The following is a 24,914-nucleotide window of genomic DNA, read 5'->3' on the forward strand; positions in this document are numbered from 1 at the left end:
CAGAGGCATATAGACTCTCATTTTCCCTTCATTCTATTTGCAAAGTGGTACAGGAATGGAAATTAATAGTTGTGGTACAAGGTACCCTCTGCCATGCACCATACACTGGCTTGTGGAGAATGGTTATAAATGTAGTTGTACATTTTTACACGATTGCCGACAGATGATCATGGAAAAAAAAAAAAAAAATCTGTAACACTTCCAATCTTACTTAGGAGATTGAAAGTAGGCACTGTAGTTGCTGCAATAGCAGCTCCCCACCCTGCAGTATTTTAGGCTCGTCCATAACTTAAAGTACGAGGAAACTTCAATTATTTGTTTTCTAATTGCTAATTTCTTGTAGTTATAATAACTGCATGTTTGGCATTTCTTTGCTTGATAGAGCTGGGAGGTATTTTTTTTACGATTTCACATTATGGCACTGTCTCTTTAAGTTGCACAACTGCCTCAGCTACTTGAGGTTTCTATACCCAGATGTCACCCACTTCCACAGCTGAGAAGTCAGCATTTTTTACCTTTATGTAGAGGAATCAGGTTCAATTCCCAGTACTGACAGGGATTTTTACTTGGTGAGAGCATTAGCTTGGGGGCCATTCAGCCTCATCATGCCAAATGAGAACTAGTGGCTCCAAAGTCTGGGATGGTGACAATGGCTGGGACTGCAATATGCTGATCCCAAACCTCTCCATACCGCACTTAAATGATGCCATACGGCAGAGGATGACACAGCAGCCAGTCAACATTCTGTGGTCCTCTGGGCCTTCTTGTTAAGTTTGAGTTAAGTTTTTAAGTTTCTCTGGCCACATGTAAGCACAGTACTCAGTTGTACAATATGTCAGAGGACAGTTGGTAATGCCTTTTAATGGTTTTTTACGGTTGTTCAACATTCTCAGTATTTTATTTTTATTTATTTACTAATTTATTTGAGTCTTTCAAATTAGATCTTTAGGTTCGTCTCCAATTACAGCAACCTGCAAATAACTATGCCCCATCTTCAGCTCTTTACAGAGATGACATGTATGCAGCGAAAACATGTTAATTACTGCTTTTGGAGGACACCAGTAAAGTCGACATGTTTAATATGTAATACAAGTGATGAGAAACTAAACTTCCCTGTTGGAAGTAAGCCGACACATATTAAATTTTGAAAGGTAGGAAAAGTCACGGGATGGTTATATTAACCAGTACAGTGTGTTTGACATTAAATTTAATTGACAGAAGTGTGAAACAGGGAAAATGGAATACAAACATCTAAAATAAACGATACTATCAAGAAGAGCAAACTTGCTAAATTGGAATAGCTGTGCGATAAATGCGAGGTTGTAGAAGTGAGCATGGCTATGCAGCATATAAGAAAATTAAAGAGGCCTTTGTAGAAAAGGGAAGTATGTGTATGAATATTAAGAACTCAGATGGTATGTTCCATACTATTGAAAGGATGAAACATGGAAGGAATACATTGAGCTACATAAGGGAAACAATATTGAAGACAACATTATATAGAAAGAGAAGATGAAGTAACAGAGGCAATGAGTTGTGGACACAGACAATGAAAAAGAATGCTAGAACTGGGGACTAGTTAGGGCTGTTAAGTGCAGCATCAAGGGGATGTTTACAAGGGGCGGGGGGTGGGGAGGTGCAGAGATGAGAGGGGGGGAAAGGAGAAAGGATTATATAGCTGCATTGGTGTGATAGAAGGCATGTCTAATACTGGACAAGGAAAGGAATAGGCAGGTGGAAGGCAGGGACTAGCAAAGGTTGAGGCCAGGGGGATTATAGGAACAAAGAATACATTGCTGGGAGAGTTCCCACCTGCACAATTCAGAAAAGCTGGTGTTCAAGGGAAGAATTCAGGTGGCCCAAGCTATGAAGCAGTCATTAAAGTGAAGCACTTAAGGTTAATCTGCTTACTGTGGCCCACAGAGAGAATCTCTGCCCTTGTTGACAAACAACCTTCAGCTTACCAGTCACCTACCCTCCTACAAAAATGGCACCAATTATTTTCCCCACCGACTCTCCACAGTTCCTGCCCCTTTATCACCCTGCTCATTACTGTTGATGCCACCACCCTCTACACTAACATACACTGAACAGCCAGGACATTATAACACCCTCCTAATAGCTGGTATGTCCACCTTTAGCATTGATAACAGCAGCGATACATCATGACATGGAGGCAATGAGGCCTTGGTAGGTTGCTAGAGGGAGTTGGCACCACATCTGCACACACAACTCACCTAGTTCAAATAAATTCTGGAGAGGGGAGCAATGAGCTCTGACGCCATGTTCAGTTACATCCCAGATGAGTTTGTTTGTGTTCAGACCTGTCAAGTTGGAGGCCCAGCATACCAACTGGAACTTTCCACTTTATTCCTCAAACCATTCCAACACACTCCTGGCCTTTTGACATGATGCATTATTTTGCTGAAAAATGCTGCAGCCGTCAGGAAACGTGATCATCATGAAGGGGTGTACATGGTCTGCAACCAGTGTACACCATGGCTGTCATGGTGCCTTGCATTAGCTCCACTGGACCCATACACGTCCATGTGAATGTGCCACAGGGTGTAATGGAGCAGCTGCCAGCCTATCTTCATCCCGCAATACAGGTGTCATGCTCTTCCCCTGGAAGACGACGGATTCATGCCCTCCCATAGGCATAATGAAAAATATATCAGGATGCATCAGACCACGCGACGCTCTGCCACTGCGCAAACATCCAGTGCCGATGGTCACGTGCCCATTTCAGTCATAGTTTCTGATGTCATAGTGTTAACATCAGTATACGCATGGGTCGTCAGATGCGGAGGACCATCATTAGAAGTGTTCGGTTCACTGTATGTCCAGATACACTTGTACACTGTCCAGCATTAAAGTCTGATGTTAGTTCTGACACAGTTCACTACCTATCCTGTTTTTACCAGTCTGCCCTGCTTACGATGAACCACTCCATCACACTCATGACCTTGTGCCTGTGGCGCATTATCTTGAAAAATGCCACTGCCATCGGGAACATGATCATCATGAAGTGATGTACTTGGTCTACAATCAGCATACAATATTCATGGAGCCTAGCATGAGCATCACTGGACCCATAATGCCCATGTGAATGTTCCCCAGAGCATAATGGAGCAGCTGCCAGCTTGTCTCCATCCCACAGTACAGGTGTCAATGGAGTTGTTCCCCTGGAAGACAAAGGAGTAGTATCCTCCCAACAGCATGATGAAGAAGGTTATCAGGATTCATCAAACCATGCAACGCTCTGCCACTGTGTCAACAGCGGATGCTGATGGTTAAGTGCCCATTTAAGTAGTAGTTGCTGAGACCATTTGTTAACATTGGCACGTGCATGGGTCATTGGCTGCGAAGGCTCATCGTTGAGAGTGTTGAGTGCATTGTGCGTTCAGACACACTTTTACTCTGCCCAGCATTAAAGTGTGATATTAGTTCAATACAGTTCGCTGCCTATCCTCTTTTACCAGTCTGCCAGCCTACAATATCCAATATCTGTAATGCCATGATGTCTGGACATCGTTTTACACTGGTTTCACCAGGTGTAGAAGACACTCACCACAGCACTCTTCGAATATCCGACAAGTCATGCAATTTCCAAAATGCTCGTGCCGAGCTTCCAGGCCATCACAATCTGCCCTCAGTGAAACTCAGTTAGATTACATCCCTTCCTCATTCTACACACAGATAGCAAACTCAGTGATACTACATGCACAATGTGTGTATCTGATTAGCAGTCATTCATTGCAATGTGACGCTGCTATTGCCTGGATGGGTTTACAATGACACAATGTCCATGGTCATAATGTTCTGGCTGATCATTGTACACAGTGCCCATGACTTTGCTATTATCAAACACTATCAATCCCAGTGCTAGAATGACTCCAAACCTCCAACCTCCTACCTGATAACCATGACCAGATATAGCCTCAACTCCAGTTACTTCTCCTTTGAAGGGCTCACCTACAAACAAATCCATGATACAGCAATAGGCACCCACATGGCACCATCCTACATTAACCTATTCATGGACCACCTAGAGGAATCCTTCCTAAATAGTCAGAATCCCAAACCCCTCGTCTAGTTCAGGTTTACTGATGACGTCATCGTGAGTCAGGTTGAGGGCGAGGACATCCTCTCCACACTCCAGCAGAATCAAACAGCCTAGCCGCACGTCTAATGATGCACAGTCCCTCTCCAAATTTACCAAGGATCCTACTGTGGCTTCCACAACTGAAATTACCCTCTCAATCTTTTCTAGAAACAAATCTCCCATGACTTGACTCCCCAGTCCATCCACCTCATGTCCACTGTCTGGCCACAAAGGGGCACTCCTCTCATGAATACCGCCTAGGACTGGAGCGACTGAAACACATTCTTCACCAAGGTTTAGACTACCTCTTATTGTTCCCTGAAATGAGAACTATTCTGCCTTCCCCTCCCACAATAATATTCCACTGCCCACCAAACATAGGCACCCACTCCTTGTCCATACCTACTTCGCCATTGCTCCCGAACCCTTGCCCTACTGGCTCATAACCTTGCAATAATCTAGACGCTAGACCTGCCCTACACACCCTATCACTGCCACTTACTTGAATACTGTGAAAGCATCCATTTGATTTACCAACTTAGCTGCAAACACTGTGCTGCTTTCTATATGGGCATGACTGCCAACAAGCACCAGCTATCTGTCTGCTTGAATGGCCACAGCCGAACTGTAGCCAAGACTGCTGAACCAATCAGTTGCTGAGCATACAGCCCAACACGATGTGCTTCCCTTTACTGAATGCTTCATAGCCTGTGCTGTCTAAATTCTTCCCACCTATGCCAGCTTTTCTGAAATGCACAGATTGAAACCCTCCCTGCAAAATATCCTTTGTTTCCATAACCCCCCCCCCCCCCCCCCAGGCCTCAAACTTTCTCCGTTTGCCTGTCCCCTCCTCTTCTCTCACACCAGTACTGCACATACCTTCTACACCACCAACAGACCTACACAGCAATTTCCTCTTCTCCACTTCTCTCTCCTCTCCTGTCTCGAGTGGCACTATATCCTGCATACACTGTTGTCATTCCATCCTGGACTTTCCATTGTTTGAAGATGAGAATTTTTGGGAGATACGATACAGCACAGAGAACTGACAGGGAAAAGCCCTAAGTCAACATGAGAGCCAGCAATGACATAACTATTCCATCGGATATGAAAGATACATAAGACATTACCATACCCAAAATACAGTTTAGAAAACTTGTTGGCATTCTAAACAGTTTACAGCCATCTCAGAATGCTTAAATACAGGTTCTGTATGGCTTGTAAGAGAATCTTATACCATCCTGCCTGCAAAAATGCGGCAAGTTCAGCTAATGATGATGGAAGTGGATAGCAATCATGCACACTTCTCCCCACAGCTGATTATGTAATCTCCATTATACTGAGATCTGGTTTATTAAGGTGGCCACAGGAAATCCAGCAATCCATCCTTATGCCAAAAAACCAGTCCTGGATGATGCAAGCTGCGTGAAAAGGGGTCCTATCATCTTGAAACTCAGAATTAGCATTGGGGAGTATAAACTGTATCATGGGATGGACCTTACCAGCCAAAATAGTCACACAATCAAAAAATGGCTCTGAGCACTATGGGACTCAACTTCTCAGGTCATTAGTCCCCTATAGTCACACAATCCTTGGCAGTTATCCAACCTTATAGAACAACCAGGGCGGCCATTGACTAACACGATATGGCTGTCCAAATATCACCAAACCCCCACCATGTTTCGGTCTTCGGATACAACTCAGGCAAAAGTTGGGAACAGTATGAAACACGACTTACACAATCAATTCCATTTCTCCTTAGCCCAGGTTTTATGGCTTCAGTACCACATTTTCCTGTTACAAGCACTTGCATCACTGATGTGATGTCTCCTTATTTTTCATCCCAATTCTCTTCAGTGACAGTCAATCATGATCACTCTAAACACAATTTCATCTGCATTGTGATTTAATGGATGACATTTTCCCACTTCCCCATATGTGGTAAAATTTTCCAATACTGTGCGTCTTGGAACACCAAACACTTCAGCTACCTTGGTTACAGAAGCACCCACCACATGAGTACCAATGATTTGCCACTATTTGAATTCAGTGAGCTCAGACATAATGCACTCACAACTACACAGAACAGTGTTCTGACCATGACTGACACTTGCAATGTATTGCAGACATTACACAGGTGTCACTCATGGTCAATTACAATATAACCTGCAGGCTTGGCCAGCATCTACATTTATATTCAAGCATGCATGTCTCACGGTGTTTCCACATTTTGGCCAATCCCTGTATATCAGTAGGCAAAATACCACAAGATTTCAAGAAGAATATAATAATTCCTATTCCAAAGAGGACAGTTGCTGACAGGTGTGAACATTACCAAACTATCATTTTAACAAGTCATGGCTGCAAAATACTAACTCATTTATTTACAGAAGTACAGAAAATCTGGTAGAAGCTGATCACGGAGACGATTAATTTGGTTTCTGGAGAAGTGTAGGAGCACTTGAGGCAATACTCACCTTACAGCTTAGATTAGAAGATGAAATGTACAAAGGCAAACCCACATTTATAGCGTAAGTAAGTTGGACAAAACTTTAGACAATGTTGACTAGAACACACACTGAGATTTTGAAAGCAGCAGGGGTAATATCTACAACTTGTAAGGAAAACTAATTACTGTTATACGAATCAAATGTAATACAAAGGAGACAATGGTTGAGAAGGGAGTGAGACAGTGCTGTAGCCTATCACACATTGTGTGAGCCATAAAGGAAAGCAAGGAGTAATTTAAAAAGGGAAATAAAATTAAAGGAGAAGAAATAAAAACTTTGTAGTTTATTGACAACTTCATAATTTTGTCAAGGATGGCAAAGACTTGCAAGAGCAGTTGACTGGAGTGAACAGTGTCTTGAAAATAGTTCATAAGATGAATACCGATGAAATTAAAACAAGAGTAATGGGATAGAATCAAATTAAATCATGTCATACTGATGGAATGATAAGGAAATGAGACACTGAAAGGTCAGTGAGCTTCACTGTTTTAATAGCACAGCAACTAATGCTGGCTGAAGCGCAGAGGATATAAAATGCAGACTGGCCACAGCAAAAAAGGAATTTATGAAAAAGAGAAATTTGTTAACATCAAATATAAATTTAAGTATTTAGAAACCTTTTCTGAAGCCATGTGGTGCCACAGAAGAATATTTAAAAATTATATGGGTGGATCAATAAAGAGGTATTGAACTGAATTGGGGAAAAGAGAAAATTATCAGACAACTTTAGTAAAAGAAGAAATCGGTTGATAGGACACATCCTGAGGCATCAAGGAATTGCCAATTTGGTAGTAGAAGGAAAGTGTGGATAAAAATTGTAGAGGGAGAGCATGGCTTGGATGCAATAAAAAGTTCAAATGTATATAGGTCACAGCAACTATACATAGATGAAGAGGACTGCGCAGGATAGATTAGGGTGGAAAGATGTATCAAACCAGATTTTGGAATAAAAACTGCAACAACAGTTGGTCCTTCATTGCCAGTATTGAGCTCAGCCAGTGATTGCTGTCCCTCGGTAGCTGTGCTGTTGGTGTCTGGCACCTTGCTGTAATCTTGGGTTAATGAAACGTTCAAAATGATTAACACAACACTGCATCAATTTCCAAACAAATTCCCACATTTTCTGAAACACGTATTATCATGATTATCAGCTTGTCTCAGATAAATTATAAAGTTTATTCATTACCGGTTGGCACGCATATTCTCCTACAAAGTACTTGACAGCGGCAATGTATTTCCTGTACTCTTTCTATAAACAGTCCTGACGAAAACACAACATGCAGAAAAATCCATTTAGCTATTCACTTCACTATTACGTTTTTGAAATGAATATTAGTCTTGGACTAACTCTGATACTGAGAAATTTGCATGTAGAAAACTACACAGAGACTGCCTCAAAAAACTTCTACAGAAATGTTCACACAGACATACAGGTGTTAACAATTCAGCTATTAGTTGCCAGTTAACTCAAGTACTGTCAGTACTCTGCTTATGAATAAATTTTGAAATCTGATATTACAAATAGTGTTATTTTCTCACAAGGAAGCTAATTAAATCAATGGACATAAAATTACAATGAGCCAAGAAGTAGTCTGGTTTAACTGTGGGTTGGATAACTGGTACTATATTCTGACTATGATGTACACAGTTGCTATTGACATTATAGCTGTCACCACATGAACAATGCTGACAGTCTGAGATTCAGTGAAGTGGCAGTCCTGATTCTGGACTTCTGTTGTTTCTTCTAGGCACAACAGACACACTCTGCATTTGTTCCCATCAGTTTCCAATCTCACCCCAATGCTCCACCTCAAATGAGACATATTTATGAGAGATTACACTCCAATTTTCTTTTTTGGTTCGACACCAAAGATATGACATCAATATGTGTCCAACTTTGTTTCTATTATTTTGGTATGTGTAAGCCAAGTGTCAACTTCATGTGTTAATACTTGACTTCATATGATTTTCTAACGTATTTATATCTTGTTTCATTTGGAGGTATAATGGTAAACTTTCAAAGATAGTGAAAGTTTCTAAGGAATCCGCTCCTTCATTTTCAACAGCAGCCAGAAGAGAAGCAAAGTTCAAATATGGCTCTTGACATAAACATTTACAAAAAGGACTAGTTCACAGTGCATGGATTACACCTAAATCCAATTTATAACAAGAGACTTGCATCAGATATCAACAAAGGTTTCGAAAAAATAATGTGAGAGAGAATAACTGAAACAGCAAAGGGACCAATTCCAAAATGACTTGCTCGAAGCCTTAAAATACAGACCAAGTATCCAATACAGAAGTGGAAGTTCTTTTACCTAGCAAACAAAATAACTGTAAATATAATGTAATTGGATAGATTTTAAAAAATCTACTCATTAAGCAGCAGTAGAAGAACACACACACACAAGAAAGTTTTTCTTGTGCCAGATTTCTGAGCCAGTTACTTCCCACTGTTGAAGAGCAATTTGGGGATGGTGAATGCATCTTTCAACATGATTGAGCAGCTGTTCACAATGCACAGCCTGTGGCGGAGTGGTTACATGACAATAACATTCCTCATTGACCGACATCAATACCTCTCCTCAGTGCAGCACTCCATCAAGAATGGGCTGCCATTCCCCAAAAAACCTTCCAGCACCTGATTGAAAATATGCCTGCGAGAGGGGAAGCTTCATCAAGGCTAAGGGTGGGCCAACACCATACTGAATACCAACTTTACAGATGGACGGTGCCACGAACTAGTAAGTCATTTTCAGCCAGGTGTCTGGATACTTTTTATCACATAGTGTATGTGTGTGTTCTCCTGCCGCTGCTTAGTGAGTAGAATTTTTTTTTTTTTTTTTATCTATCTAGTTACATTACACTGTCAAAAATTGATTATTTTCATTGGAATGATTGTAAAGATGCTAAACCTGACATTACATTAATAACTTCATTGTGTATTCACTGTAGGTACATCTGAAGGTATTAGCAAGCCTAATATCCTCAACAATCCTGTAGGCTACAAATTGGTTTCCAGCTTTTTTAGAGCTAACGTGTACAGAGGTTACTAGATATTACCTCATTCCTCTGTCAACTATGAAATCAGACAGAATTCAAATTTTTTTAAATGAAGACCCCATATTGGAAAGTTACTGAACAGAATTAAAAGAGTACATAATATTTTAATCATAAACATGTATTGCCATGTCAAAATCACACCTAAGTCCAAATCCGAATGCAATGCTGTTAATGAAGTGCAACACTCATAACTAAAAGAAAGTTTATCACTGACACCAATGTACATCCAGAATAAAACTGAATTCCTGTACAGAGAGTACAGCTATTTATATGAACACAGAATGTACCAGAATACAGAATACTGGTATTTATACAAACATCGAATATACAGAATATATAAAAACTAGCTTTGCGACCGCTGCTCTGCTCGCATAGACTGTATGGCCTGTAGAAATTTTTTGTTTTTATTTTTATGTTGTTTACAAACTACAAAACCTTTTAAGTTTTTCACACTAATTAAGGCCACACAAGGATGGTCTTTTCCAAACGTACTTCTGACCAAAATGCGATTATGGTAGCTGGAGTCCAAAGTGTTTGCTAATCATGCCTTTTGCATTCTTGTACAGAAATTTCCATAGCAGATTTCGCCTCATGGCAAATGTTTTTTTAAACATATCTACCCATGAAATGAAATACCAATTTTCATGAATTTCGCTTTAAAATCATTTTAATATAACGAAATATTTTCTAAAAAATTTGCATCCCCTTTTGAGCTCCCTTAGGGGTAGAATTTCCAGAAACACTGAAACACATTTTTTTTTTTTATTTCTAGCTGAGAAGTAGAATAAAAATGGTCATAGATGTAGCCTTAAAAATCCTTTAGTAGTTCTTTAGTAATTATTTATTTTCAAAAACCTTTAACCCACTATTTTACCCCCTTACTGGTTGAATTTTAGTTCTAGTTTCAAAACTTCCCTTATAGTGACATACTTCCAAAAAGCCTTTCATCCCCTATTTCACCCCCTTAGGAGTGGCATTTCTGACAATCCCATCTTAAATGATGAGTAAAGTATAAGAGCCCATCCTCTACAAACTTTAAGTTTCTATCCTTAGCGATTTGGACTGAGCAAAGATGAGTCAGTGAATCAGTCTGATCCTATTTCATCCCCTTAGGCGTTGAATTTCCAAAAACAGTGAAACATGTATTTTTTCACCTCCAACCAAGAAATAAAACACCAATTTTCAAAGAGTTAGCTTTAAATATGATTTCACAATGAAATATTTTCACAAAACATTCCACCACCTAGGGGCTGAATTTCCAAAAACAGTGATGTGTGTATTTTATTTCTAACAGAGAAGCCAAATACAAATTTTCATAGATTTACCTTCAGAAATGCTTGCACAATGAAATATTTCCATAAAAAATTTTAATCCTGTTTCACCCTCATAGGATTGATTACCAAAAACAGTGAAACACATTTTTTATTTCTAACTGGGAAGCTACATCTAAATTTTCATAGATTTTTATCTTTCACAATCAAATATTTTCAAAAAAAGTCTCATCCCCTATTTCACCCGATCAGGGATTCAGTTTCCAAAAACACTGAAATGCATTTTTTTAAAGTCAATGTTCATAGTTGTAGCTTTAAAAATACTTTAGTAATTTTTTAATGATATACAGGGTGCATAAAAAACAACCATCTGATTAAAAAAAAAATCATAACTATCATGTTATTTGAGATATGTGCGTGAACAATGTACTGTTGGAAAGAGCAAACTCTCAAGTTTTATGTGGTTCCCACTAGGTAGCAGCAGTGTGTGCCCAAGTCAGTTCTTGTAAAAATGGTGTCAGGACAGCAGAAAGTATTTTGTGTTCTATGTTTTGTGCCATGCGGGTCAGTAAAAAACAGTTCAGATTGACTTTTGTACTAGCTATGGTGTGGATCCTCCTATAGCACAGAGTATTGGGCAGTGGCATGAACAATTCCAAGAAACATGTTGTTTGTGTATGCCAGGCCACCCCAGAGTGTCTGACACAGACGTCAAATGCATCCGCCATAGTTTCATAAGGAGTCTGCAGAAATCCATTTGCTGAGCAGCTCGACAGCTCAACATGCCCCCGCTGTCCAACTGGCATGTGCTGCATCGACATTTACACATGAAACCATACAAAATTCAGCTACTGCAAGCACTTTGTGAAGGTGACAAACAACAACGTGTTGAGTTCTGTAACATTTTTCTTGGCAAGATGAATAATGTCAGTCTTCTTCCATTCCTAGTGTTTAGTGACGTGGCAACATTCCATTTAAATTGAAAGGTTAACCATAATAATGTGAGAATATTGTGGTGTCACCGCCAGACACCACACTTGCTAGGTGGTAGCCTTTAAATTGGCCGCGGTCCGTTAGTATACGTTGGACCCGCGTGTCGCCACTGTCAGTGATTGCAGACCGAGCGCCGCCACACGGCAGTTCTAGTGACACCTCCTAGCACTCGCCCCAGTTGTACAGCCGACTTTGCTAGAGATGGAACTGACAAATAGCGCTCTCATTTGCCGAGACGATAGTTAGCATAGCCTTCAGCTACGTCAATTGCTACGACCTAGCAAGGCGCCATTACCAGTGTATATTGAGATTATATAATGTAACAACAAGAGCGATCTTCACCAATTATGGAATAAAGTTAAGTATTACTTCAACTACGTACTTTATTTGCTATATTAATAACATTGTAATGTTCCAGAACGGTCTGGAACGCCTAAGGGGATGAAATAGGATCAGACTGATTCACTGACTCATCTTTGCTCAGTCCAAATCGCTAAGGATAGAAACTTAAAGTTTGTAGAGGATGGGCTCTTATACTTTACTCATCATTTAAGATGGGATTGTCAGAAATGCCACTCCTAAGGGGGTGAAATAGGGGATGAAAGGCTTTTTGGAAGTATGTCACTATAAGGGAAGTTTTGAAACTAGAACTAAAATTCAACCAGTAAGGGGGTAAAATAGTGGGTTAAAGGTTTTTGAAAAACGAAATTAAGTGTTTTCCAGAAGAAACGAAACTAAAGAATAATAACAGGAAATGGTCGGAAGAGCGGAGGAGGAACCACTCGAAAATGATGAGGAAATATTGGGAAGAGAGAAAAAAAGATCAAAAAGCCGGGCAAGTGAATTGTTGAACGTGGTCCAAAGATGGCCGAAATCGAAAGAAGAAGAAGTAATGTTCCAGACCTCACGCCAGTCTGCGTGAGCTTAACGCGTGCCTTTCGGCATCCTCGCATAGTGACTTGGCTGTCTTGCCAAGTCACAACACATGGCGATGAGGATGGGATTCGAACCCACGCGTGCAAAGCACATTGGATTAGCAATATTTACAAACTGCTTGTGCGTCGGTCCCTACTGCAGCAAACTATCTGGACGATATTGTGATCTCCGGACAGACGAAAGACTAACATTTAGCCAACCTCAGAACATTATTTCAGGTCTTGCGACAGAATGGTCTTCGCTTGCGGAAGGACAAATGCGTGTTTTTTGCTCTGGGACATGTACTCAATGCCCAAGGCATACATCCCAGTCCAGAGCACCTCCGTGCCATACAAGACTTGCCTTCGCCGCAGAATTTGAAGCAGCTACAGAGTGTGCTGGGAAAAATCAACTATTATCATAAATATATCCCCCATGCCTCTTCCATTTCAGCTTCACTTCATCACTTACGCCGTAAGGGTGTTCCGTTCGTCTGAACGACGGAATGCGAACGCGCCTTTCGCCAGTTGAAATCGGCGTTGCTTTCTAATACTTGCCTTACGCCATTCGATCCCCAGAAACCCCTTTTGTTGATGGTAGATGCATCGGATTTCGGGATCGGTGCTGTGCTTGCGCACAAAGATGGATCGCCCTATTGCCTTTGCGTCCAAATTGCTCTCTTCTGCGCAAAGAAATTATTCACAGATCGAGAAAGAAGCTTTGGCTCTCGTATTTGGTGTTACAAAGTTTCATGATTTCTTGTATGGTCGTCCCTTTACCATCATCACAGACCACAAACCTTTGACGTCGCTTTTTCATCCGAACAAGCCTGTACCTCCATGTACAGTGCAGAAATTCATTCGCTGGTCTATTTTCCTCTCGCAGTACCGCTACGATATCTTGTATCGGTCCACTGCTAAGCACGGAAACGCCGATGCATTGTCCTGTTTGCCTGTTGCTGAGGATAGAGCATTCGATTCTTTCAAACTTGCTTGCATGTTCATTGATGCGGAAACCCATGATGTGGTCGAATCGTTTCCGATTGTTTTTCGTCGTGTAGCTACAGCCACTGCTGCTGACCCTGTCCTTGCTACCGTTTTGCGTTTTGTTGCTACGCAATGGCCCTTGTCAAAGTCACCGATCGCGGATCCATTGGTTCGCCGATTTTTTGCTCACAAGGAGAGACTTTTTGTACGATGTGGTGTTTTGCTGTTGCGTTCTGATAATGATCAGTCCAGGGTCGTGGTCCCACGTTCGTTACAGTCCTCTGTCTTAAAGCTTCTCCACCAAGGACATTGGGGTATAGTGAGAACGAAACAACTTGCTCGTCAGCACTGTACTTGGTTCGGAATCAATGCTGCGATTACGAATATGTGCTCTTCTTGCATGGCGTGTGCCGAACAACAATCCGCACCACCGCGGAAATTCTTTGCATGGCCGAAAGCCACTTCCCCTTGGCAACGCTTACACATCTATTTTGCTGGTCCATTCTGGAATGCTTGATGGTTGGTTGTAGTAGATTCCTTCAGCAATTTTCCTTTTGTTGTCAGGATGTCTTCCACCACGTCGTCGGCCACCATCCAAGCGTTATCTGCTATCTTTTGCATTGAAGGTCTTCCACAGACTATTGTTTCCGACAATGGCTCACAATTCATGTCCGCAGAATTTCAGTCCTTCTGCAAGGCCAATGGTATTCAACATCTGACGTCCGCGCCGTTTTCGCCACAGTCAAACGGTGCCGCTGAACGTTTGGTCAGGACTTTCAAGTCACAGATGTTGAAGTTGAAAGAGTCGCATTCTCGGGAGGATGCGTTATTGCTCTTTTTGTCTTCGTATCGCTCTCAGCCCCGCGAAGGTCGCTCGCTGGCTGAGTTGCTCCATGGTCGTCTTCATTGAACCTTGACGTCTTTGCTACATCCGCCGCATCATGTTCCTGTGCAGCGTCAAACACCTGCTTTTGCCCCAGGCGACGTTGTATACTTTCGCAACTATCGAGGTTCGCGGCGTTGGCCCGCAGGGCGCATTCTTCGCTGCCTCGGCCGCGCGATGTATTTGGTTTTGGGGGGCTCTGGTGAGGTGCGTCGGCATCTCAATCAGCTGCGCCTCTGTCGTAGCACGGGATCTGCCGCTACCCGTCTGCTTTCAGCAACGGTGCCATCCGGTCAGCGCCCTGGGGACCCATCTACTGGCTCGCCTCATCCCCAAGTGTTACCGACGCTGCCTTCCATTTTGCCCCATGGCGACGTGCCGCCGCCACCGCCGCCGCCTGTTCTCCCGCCGGCAACACCCGCAGTGGACACGTCGCTGCAACCGCCGGGCGCCTCCTTGAATCACGCGCCGCCGATCGCTTCCCGTGACCAGTTGTCCTCCGCCATGGAACTCTTGCCCGCTCCGGACCATCTGTCGTCTTCGCCAGTCGGGTGCTCTGACCCGATGGAGGTCGACCCTTCGGCCCCTCCTGTCTCTCTACGGGCGCATACACCGCATGTTGGCGTGCACCCTGGACTAGGTTTTCAGGCGATTCCTAGCTCCCCTCAGACCGAATGGCCGGGTGCGGGTGGCACAGCCTCGCCTGTTGTTAGGCTTCCCACCTCATCGCATAAGTCAACATGGGGTCCTCCCCACAGCGGGCGGAAGCCTTATCATACAACCGTACACCGATTTGCGGGGGAGGAATGTGGTGTCACCTCCGAACACCACACTTGCTAGGTGGTAGCCCAGTGATTGCAGACCGAGCGCCACCACACGGCAGGTCTAGAGACACCTCCTAGCACTCGTCCCAGTTGTACAGCCGACTTTGCTAGAGATGGAACTGACAAATAGCGCTCTCATTTGCCGAGACGATAGTTAGCATAGCGTTCAGCTACGTCAATTGCTACGACCTAGCAAGGCGCCATTACCAGTGTATACTGAGATTATATAATGTAACAACAAGAGCGATCTTCACCAATTATGGAATAAAGTTAAGTATTACTTCAACTACGTACTTTATTTGCTATATTAATAACATTGTAATGTTCCAGACCTCACGCCAGTCTGCGTGAGCTTAACGCGTGCCTTTCGGCATCCTCGCATAGTGACTTGGCTGTCTTGCCAAGTCACAACAAATATGACGTATAGAACAACCACATTAACAGCTGTCCGTTGTAATGGACATTATGCGCCACAGGGTTACAGTGTTGAAGTAGATTGTCCGTCATACGTTTGAAGGTGGCTGGAGCATTACACAGTACAAATGGTGTAACTTCCAACTCATAGAGGCTGTCAGGAGTTATGAAGGTAGTCTTTTCCCAGCCAACTTCGTCAGTTTCAATTTCCCAGTAGTCTGTCTGCATGTTAATAGTTGAGGAGTGAGATACTGTCTTATGTATCTGACAATATCTCTGACAGGAATTTCGTATGATTCTGATGCTGATGGGTACTGATCTGAAATTACTGGGTTGCTTATCTGGAGTAAGTCCTCCCCCCCCCCCCCCCCCCCTCACACCGCACTATCTTCTACCTTCTTTCTAGGGGGCTCATCTCCTGTAAAGTTTGACCAGTACTTCAAATGGAATCATCTATTTCCAATAAGCTACTAAATAACAAAGTCACTCTTGGAAGACTTATATATGAGGGTGAGCTGAAATTAATGCCTCCAATTTCTTTATGTGAAAACTCTTCAAGGTTTCTAAATTTATTCTTCATGTTTACATATCCATATATTTGCAGCTCTCTGCCACTAGAGGGCTCCAAATTGTAGTATGTAACATGATGATGTGTAACATAGCTATGTCAGTGCATGTGAAACGACATGCTGTATTCGAGTTTCAGATTTGAAGAGTTCACCCAGACATACAGCACCATCTCCTTCAGCATGACAGGAGCGCTGTGACATCTGCAACAATCTGACACATTCGGTTCACTGTCGCCGATCATCCTCCATACAGTCCCAATCTGGCCCCCTTCAATTTTCATGAGTTTCCAAAACTTAAGGGACACTTTCAAGGACTTCATTTTGATAGTGATGAAGCAGCACAAGCAGAGGTGAAGTGGCTCCACTGACAAGTCAAACATTCTACAGTGACAGTCTCTCATTGGGAGAAATGTATTCATGTCAGGGTGACTATGCTGAGAAATACATATGTAGGCATGAAAAATAAAATTGTAGAATTACTTCAAATTAAGTCTTGGGCTAACCTTTTCACTTTATTTTTTACATTTTTTCTAGTATACTTTGCCTTCTTTACTGCCTGTTGTCTCATCCACATATCCTAATTGTTGTCGCGGCATGCTACCAGTGTTAAAGACTGCGATGGAGCTCCGTATGCCACGGCAAACTGGCTGACACTGACGGCGGCGGTGCACAAATGTTGCGCAGCTAGCGCCATTCGACGGCCAACACCGCGGTTCCTGGTGTGTCCGCTGTGCCGTGCGTGTGATCATTGCTTGTACAGCCCTCTCGCAGTGTCCGGAGCAAGTATGGTGGGTCTGACACACCGGTGTCAATGTGTTCTTTTTTCCATTTCCAGGAGTGTAAATGGATATAGTATACACCCCTGTCTGACTCCTTTCCCTATCCTAAAAGTTTCTATAAATTCTTGCTGTAGTGTTACTGTTGCTTCTTGGCTCTTGTGCAGATTTCTGCTTATCTGTATAAGTTGCACTGACATTCCTATAAAACCTAGTACTTCCAATACTTTTGAGCGACTTATGTAGTCAAAGGCTTTGCTGTATTCTATGAAGCATATAAATAAGACTAGTGTATATTTTCTCTATTTTTTCTAATGATCAGTCTCATGTTTGTTACTTGGTCCCCGGCACCTCTACTTTTCTGAACCCTGCTTGTTCCCTTGGTAACACTAGCAATGAAGGGTTTTAGTCAACCCTGGATGATTTTTAAGAGAACCTTTCTTGCATGTGCTATCAAAGCTACTATTCTGCAATTTTCACACTTTTTAGGGTTCCTTTTCTTCACAACTGATAAGTAAATAGTTTTCTTCACCCTCCGTATGCCAAATAGGTGTAGACCAAATTGTCTGGCATAATAATCATTACTTTAATCATTCCATTTCCTGCATTTTTAATATTTAAATTCAGAGGCCATCAGACATTGTTTACCTTCCGTAAAAGTAGTGTTCCTATGATATCAGTGGCTGAGGGAGCTGTATGTTGAGACACGGCCCTCCAACACTACTGTCCAATGATACTGATGGCAGAAAATGAAACGGTGGTTGATCGGCATGCCCTCGTCCTGCAAGGACAACAGAAGTGTGGCAGATGCTCTTGTTGACAATATCAGTTCACATTAGATGCATTATTTGATCTCCAGAATACAGTTTTTTGGATGAATTCGACAGGTAATTTGGGATACTGTAGTTTTAATTTACGGTTTTTATTGCCTTGACAATATCAGTGCACACTAGGTGCATTATTTGACTTCCAGAATACTGTATTTTACGGACTATAAGGCGCTATGGATTATAATACACTACGGACTATAAGACACACCTTAGTTTTTAAGCGATTTTTTAAAAAAAAAAATCATATTTTTATCATTAGATTGCAAAGCCAAACTACGAAAAAACTACTAGTTTATAAAACCAAACTGACCTTTAAAATCCCTGAAAATCATCATATGAACTTCCCCCTTCATCATGACTGTTATCCACTTCGTATATAAGACGATCTTCACTGCCATTGAGAGCGTTACTTATGCCACACTTATTGAAAGATTTAACAATAACGTCTTCTCTCTCTCTCTAGACAACAACTTTTTACCATCTGACACAGTTAATTGACTGTAGGTCAACATAAAGTTCACTTCAGTGCGAATTTATGTTGGGTTTCACCCATCATCCATTTGCTCCATTCCTCTCTCATCCAATGTTGCAATGTTGCCAGAGAGGCCATTTTTAAGGCTGATGGGAATTTTAAATCAAACACTGTACATTTTTATATTAATTTCTTGTATAAGATGCACCTGAATTTCAGAGACAATTTTTCAAAAAGAAATTCCATAAAAAAAGAATATTTCTTTTTTTATTTTAGGAGGAGTTCAACAGACAATTTAGGAGACTGGTTTTAATTTAGCGTTTTTATTGCCTTTAGTTTTATCATGGCATGTGTGGTTCTTGATTCAAAACTATAGGACAGTTAACAACCCAAAAGGCCCCAAGGATCCATAAATTTCAATCCGATCAACCACCAGTGGTGTTGAGCAGTTGTAGTATCATTCTTACTCCATAAATCATCAGTTATGAGAAACAGAGACAGCAGGAAAATGTATTGTACATGGTTTACATGTAACCCAGGATCTGAATAAATTGTCAACAATGTTAGCCCCTAGACCAGTAACACACATACAGACATTTGTTTGGAGAGTTTAACTGTAGGACCTGCAGTAAAACATGCAAATAAATTAAGTATATCCCCCAAATACCATCACAACATATTTATATAAACAAAAGAAATTTGGCCCATAAATACAGACCAGCAGTAAAGCCCAACACATACTCACCACCAAATGTTGAGCCTGTGGCGGCAGTGGCTCTGCACCATGAGCTTCCAGTCTGGGTGCCATGATTTCATTCTGACGAATGAGTCTAAAAACCAACACTGTCAGCACCACTGTTGCAGCAGCCGACAGCAGGAATCGACAGATGCTTCTTATGTTGCGTCGCATCATTCACTGTTGTACCTCCGTAAAACATACTGTTTAAGGATGTCCTATGACAGAATTAAACAAGTTGTAAATGAATGCTTTGAAGAAATTAATGGTGTAATTTTGTTCAACTAATTATTAAAGAGGATATTAACATAGATAATATTTGTGGTGTTGTTGTTGTTGTTGTTGTTGTGGTCTTCAGTCCTGAGACTGGTTTGATGCAGCTCTCCATGCTACTCTATCCTGTGTAAGCTTCTTCATCTCCCAGTACCTACTGCAACCTACATCCTTCTGAATCTGCTTAGTGTATTCATCTCTTGGTCTCCCTCTACAATTTTTACCCTCCACGCTGCCCTCCAATGCTAAATTTGTGATCCCTTGATGCCTCAAAACATGTCCTACCAACCGATCCCTTCTTCTAGCCAAGTTGTGCCACAAACTTCTCCCCAATCCTATTCAATACCTCCTCATTAGTTACGTGATCTACCCACCTTATCTTCAGCATTCTTCTGTAGCACCACATTTCGAAAGCTTCTATTCTCTTCTTGTCCAAACTAGTTATCGTCCATGTTTCACTTCCATACATGGCTACACTCCATACAAATACTTTCAGAAATGACTTCCTGACACTTAAACCTATACTCAGTATTAACAAATTTCTCTTCTTCAGAAACGCTTTCCTTGCCATTGCCAGTCTACATTTTATATCCTCTCTACTTCGACCATCATCAGTTATTTTGCTCCCCAAATAGCAAAACTCCTTTACTACTTTAAGTGTCTCATTTCCTAATCTAATTCCCTCAGCATCACCCGATTTAATTTGACTACATTCCATTATCCTCGTTTTGCTTTTGTTGATGTTCATCTTATATCCTCCTTTCAAGACACTGTCCATTCCGTTCAACTGCTCTTCCAAGTCCTTTGCTGTCTCTGACAGAATTACAATGTCATCGGCGAACCTCAAAGTTTTTATTTCTTCTCCGTGGATTTTAATACCTACTCCGAATTTTTCTTTTGTTTCCTTTACTGCTTGCTCAATATACAGATTGAATAACATCGGGGAGAGGCTACAACCCTGTCTCACTCCTTTCCCAACCACTGCTTCCCTTTCATGCCCCTCGACTCTTATGACTGCCATCTGATTTCTGTACAAATTGTAAATAGCCTTTCGCTCCCTGTATTTTATACCTGCCACCTTCAGAATTTGAAAGAGAGTATTCCAGTTAACATTGTCAAAAGCTTTTCTAAGTCTACAAATGCTAGAAATGTAGGTTTGCCTTTTCTTAATCTTTCTTCTAAGATAAGTCGTAAGGTTAGTATTGCCTCACGTGTTCCAACATTTGTACGGAATCCAAACTCATCTTCCCCGAGGTCCGCTTCTACCAGTTTTTCCATTCGTCTGTAAAGAATTTGCGTTAGTATTCTGCAGCTGTGACTTATTAAACTGATAGTTCGGTAATTTTCACATCTGTCAACACCTGCTTTCTTTGGGATTGGAATTATTATATTCTTCTTGAAGTCTGAGGGTATTTTGCGTGTCTCGTACATCTTGCTCACCAGATGGTAGAGTTTTGTCATGACTGGCTCTCCCAAGGCCATCAGTAGTTCTAATGGAATGTTGTCTACTCCCGGGGCCTTGTTTCGACTCAGGTCTTTCAGTGCTCTGTCAAACTCTTCACGCAGTATCTTATCTCCCATTTCGTCTTCATCTACATCCTCTTCCATTTCCATAATATTGTCCTCAAGTACATCGCCCTTGTATAAACCCTCTATATGCTCCTTCCACCTTTCTGCCTTCCCTTCTTTGCTTTGAACTGGGTTGCCATCTGAGCTCTTGATATTCACACAAGTAGTTCTCTTCTCTCCAAAGGTCTCTTTAATTTTTCTGTAGGCAGTATCTATCTTACCCCTAGTGAGACAAGCCTCTACATCCTTACATTTGTCCTCTAGCCATACCTGCTTAGCCATTTTGCACTTCCTGTCGATCTCATTTTTGAGACGTTTGTATTCCTTTTTACCTGCTTCATTTACTGCATTTTTATATTTTCTCCTTTCATCAATTAAATTCAATATTTCTTCTGTTACCCAAGGATTTCTATTAGCCCTCACCTTTTTACCTACTTGATCGTCTGCTGCCTTCACTACTTCATCTCTCAGAGCTACCCATTCTTCTTCTACTGTATTTCTTTCCCCCATTCCTGTCAATTGTTCCCTTATGCTCTCCCTGAAACTCTCTACAACCTCTAGTTTAGTCAGTTTATCCAGGTCCCATCTCCTTAGATTCCCACCTTTTTGCAGTTTCTACAGTTTCAATCTGCAGTTCATAACCAATAGATTGTGGTCAGAATCCCCATCTGCCCCTGGAAATGTCTTACAATTTAAAACCTGGTTCCTAAATCTCTGTCTATATAATGGTAAATCTATCTGATACCTTTTAGTATCTCCAGGATTCCTCCATGTATACAACCTTCTTTTATGATTCTTGAACCAACTGTTAGCTATGATTAAGTTATGCTCTGTGCAAAATTCTACAAGGCGGCTTCCTCTTTCATTTCTTCCCCCCAATCCATATTCACCTACTATGTTTCCTTCTCTCCCTTTTCCTACTGGCGAATTCCAGTCACCCATGACTATTAAATTTTCGTCTCCCTTCACTACCTGAATAATTTCTTTTATCTCGTCATACATTTCATCAATTTCTTCATCATCTGCAGAGCTAGTTGGCATATAAACTTGTACTACTGTAGTAGGCATGGGCTTTGTGTCTATCTTGGCCACAATAATGCGTTCTCTATGCTGTTTGTAGTAGCTAACCCGCACTCCTATTTTTTTATTCATTATTAAACCTACTCCTGCATTACCCCTATTTGATTTTGTATTTATAACCCTGTAATCACCTGACCAAAAGTCTTGTTCCTCCTGCCACTGAACTTCACTAATTCCCACTACATCTAACTTTAACCTATCCATTTCCCTTTTTAAATTTTCTAACCTACCTACCCGATTAAGGGATCTGACATTCCACGCCCCGATCTGTAGAACGCCAGTTTTCTTTCTCCTGATAACGACGTCCTCTTGAGTAGTTCCCGCCCGGAGATCCGAATGGGGGACTATTTTACCTCCGGAATATTTTACCCAAGAGGACGCTATCATCATTTAATCATACAGTAAAGCTGCATGTCCTCGGGAAAAATTACGGCTGTAGTTTCCCCTTGCTTTCAGCCGTTCGCAGTACCAGCACAGCAAGGCCGTTTTGGTTAATGTTACAAGGCCAGATCAGTCAATCATCCAGACTGTTGCCCCTGCAACTACTGAAAAGGCTGCTGCCCCTTTTCAGGAACCACATGTTTGTCTGGCCTCTCAACAGATACCCCTCCGTTGTGGTTGCACCTACGGTACGGCCATCTGTATCGCTGAGGCATGCAAGCCTCCCCACCAACGGCAAGGTCCATGGTTAGCTGGAGCAAATTCCAGGGTGAACCGAAGAAAACATTTGGCGACAGGCAGCAGCAAATCCAAAGCAAGACACTACAGGTTTGACACCATTGTGTAATATATTGAAAACTGTAAGAGTAATACTTTCTAATAATTTATGACATGAGAATAACAGCAAAAATATTTCCAAACATGACAGTATTTACATACTCAGAAAAACTGGAACAATTTATTGGGAGAAGGAGACACTAAAGTAGTATAATTTCAAAGAGAGAAAATGTTAATCACATTATGAAATGTCCACACTTGGAAGTCAAACAGCAAACAGGTGACAAGAAAACTTATTCCAGGAATCCCTAAGAGTTTATTGGTAATCAAATTAAGGATATACTAGACAGCAGGTGTGGAATTTGTCAAAACAGAGAGGTTATAGGCAACCTGTGGCCAACAGACATGGCTACATTGATTGTACATTGCCTGCTACAAAGTTATGGGTTCAAGTTTTAATGTGTTAGGAACTTCCACCACAATATACATATAATCTGCTGCCTACTGACACTTTCATTCTGAAATTGTTTTCATTGTTTCATTCTGGAATTTCTCTACCAATTTCTAAACGCCACCACCTTATGTTATTCAATTTACACAGAAATCATAATAAGACATTGATGTTTTATTTGTTTTATCTTACACCTCACCGCACTCCATACTTGGTTAGATGTTGCTGCTATTTTATTCATATTTATTTTATTTTTGTATTTCTTTACTTTAGGTCAAGGGGTCTAATTTTAGAGAAGTTCTCCAATGGACTATCTCAATTTTATTCAAATTTTGTCTGGAAATTTGCTCAACAATCAAAGAAAGAGATAGAAATTTTTATGTCACAAATATTAATAGGAGCTTCTTAAGTGAAGTGTCCCATTATAAAATGTTGGTCAAGTTTGTAAAGCTGTATTTCAGTAAAGAGGGATGGCAAAGATTTTAAATTTAATCATATGATTGAACGGCTTGCATTCTGTGCATTATGTAAGTTTTATGCCATTTGAGTCCCTATCTTTTCTATAAGTGGCATCAAAAGTTGTTAATAAATTGTGTTACAAAGAAAATTTCCAAGTTTAGGTAGCTTCATGTCTTCAGTAGTTTTTATTTTGTGGTATTGTTATCTGGTAGGCTGCTTATAACAACTGCAAGTATTATCATTTTTGTGTGCATAGTTTTTGGGGGGTATTAGGCTAAAGCTGATGGAAGAAAAAATTTATCACAAAAATTATTTACTTTTAAACATTTCTCTCTCAAAAATGACATCTGATCCATACTTGTGATGTCCATTAAGAGAACACTCTTTTCTCTAAAAATTATAAAAATTCTCCATACTGCTTTTTTCCCTGTAGGTCTAGAACCGCCAAATAAAGTTTATACTAAAGCTTTAACTACGGTATTTTATAAATATGGGTAGATATGATTCTGGAATTATGGAAATTTCTGCTTCGGCTAGTGTAAATTGTAATGGATGTAAAATAAGCTTAAGTATACTGATATATTTGTAATAATTCAGTAATTGAATAAATATTTCAAACTAATTATGTCTCTATATAGCAGATTGACAAAATCTTAAGTTCTTACGGTAATTCAGAAAATTAGCATTTTGCAATTATTAAGCAGAATTTCTTCAATTATTCTTGATTTTTTATTTTTAAATATGAGCATGAGACTGGTTATTTTTATGACTTAAATATCACACACAACTATCAGTATGTGGATTAATTAGAGGTATCACTTTCATTAACCAAAAGTAAATGAATTAAGTATTACACACATGCCACTTTTTAGTTTTTGGAACAAAAATTATTTTTATCAGAAAATGCACACAATACTATCGAATGCACTTCACTTCTTAGTTTATTCTACTCTTTTCCATGTTTTATTGCTTGAAGTGAAGGTCAGTAGACTTGTAGCATGCTGAAAAGCATTTAATT

The 24,914-nt window shown here is 40.9% G+C and overlaps 1 protein-coding gene across 1 annotated transcript in view; it reads right to left on the reverse strand.

The window, feature by feature from the left end:
- The window catches only part of LOC124621813 (N-acetylgalactosaminyltransferase 6), a 158,505-nt gene that overhangs the window by 99,638 nt on the left and 33,953 nt on the right, over window positions 1-24,914 (reverse strand). Inside the window, exon 2 of the mRNA XM_047147252.1 lies at window positions 19,357-19,565. Within this exon, the coding sequence (XP_047003208.1) occupies window positions 19,357-19,524 (168 nt within the window). The 5' untranslated portion in view covers window positions 19,525-19,565. The remainder of the gene's footprint in view (window positions 1-19,356; window positions 19,566-24,914) is intronic.

This window comes from Schistocerca americana, chromosome 7 (assembly GCF_021461395.2).
Source record: "Schistocerca americana isolate TAMUIC-IGC-003095 chromosome 7, iqSchAmer2.1, whole genome shotgun sequence".
Taxonomy (NCBI): Eukaryota; Metazoa; Arthropoda; class Insecta; order Orthoptera; family Acrididae; genus Schistocerca; species Schistocerca americana.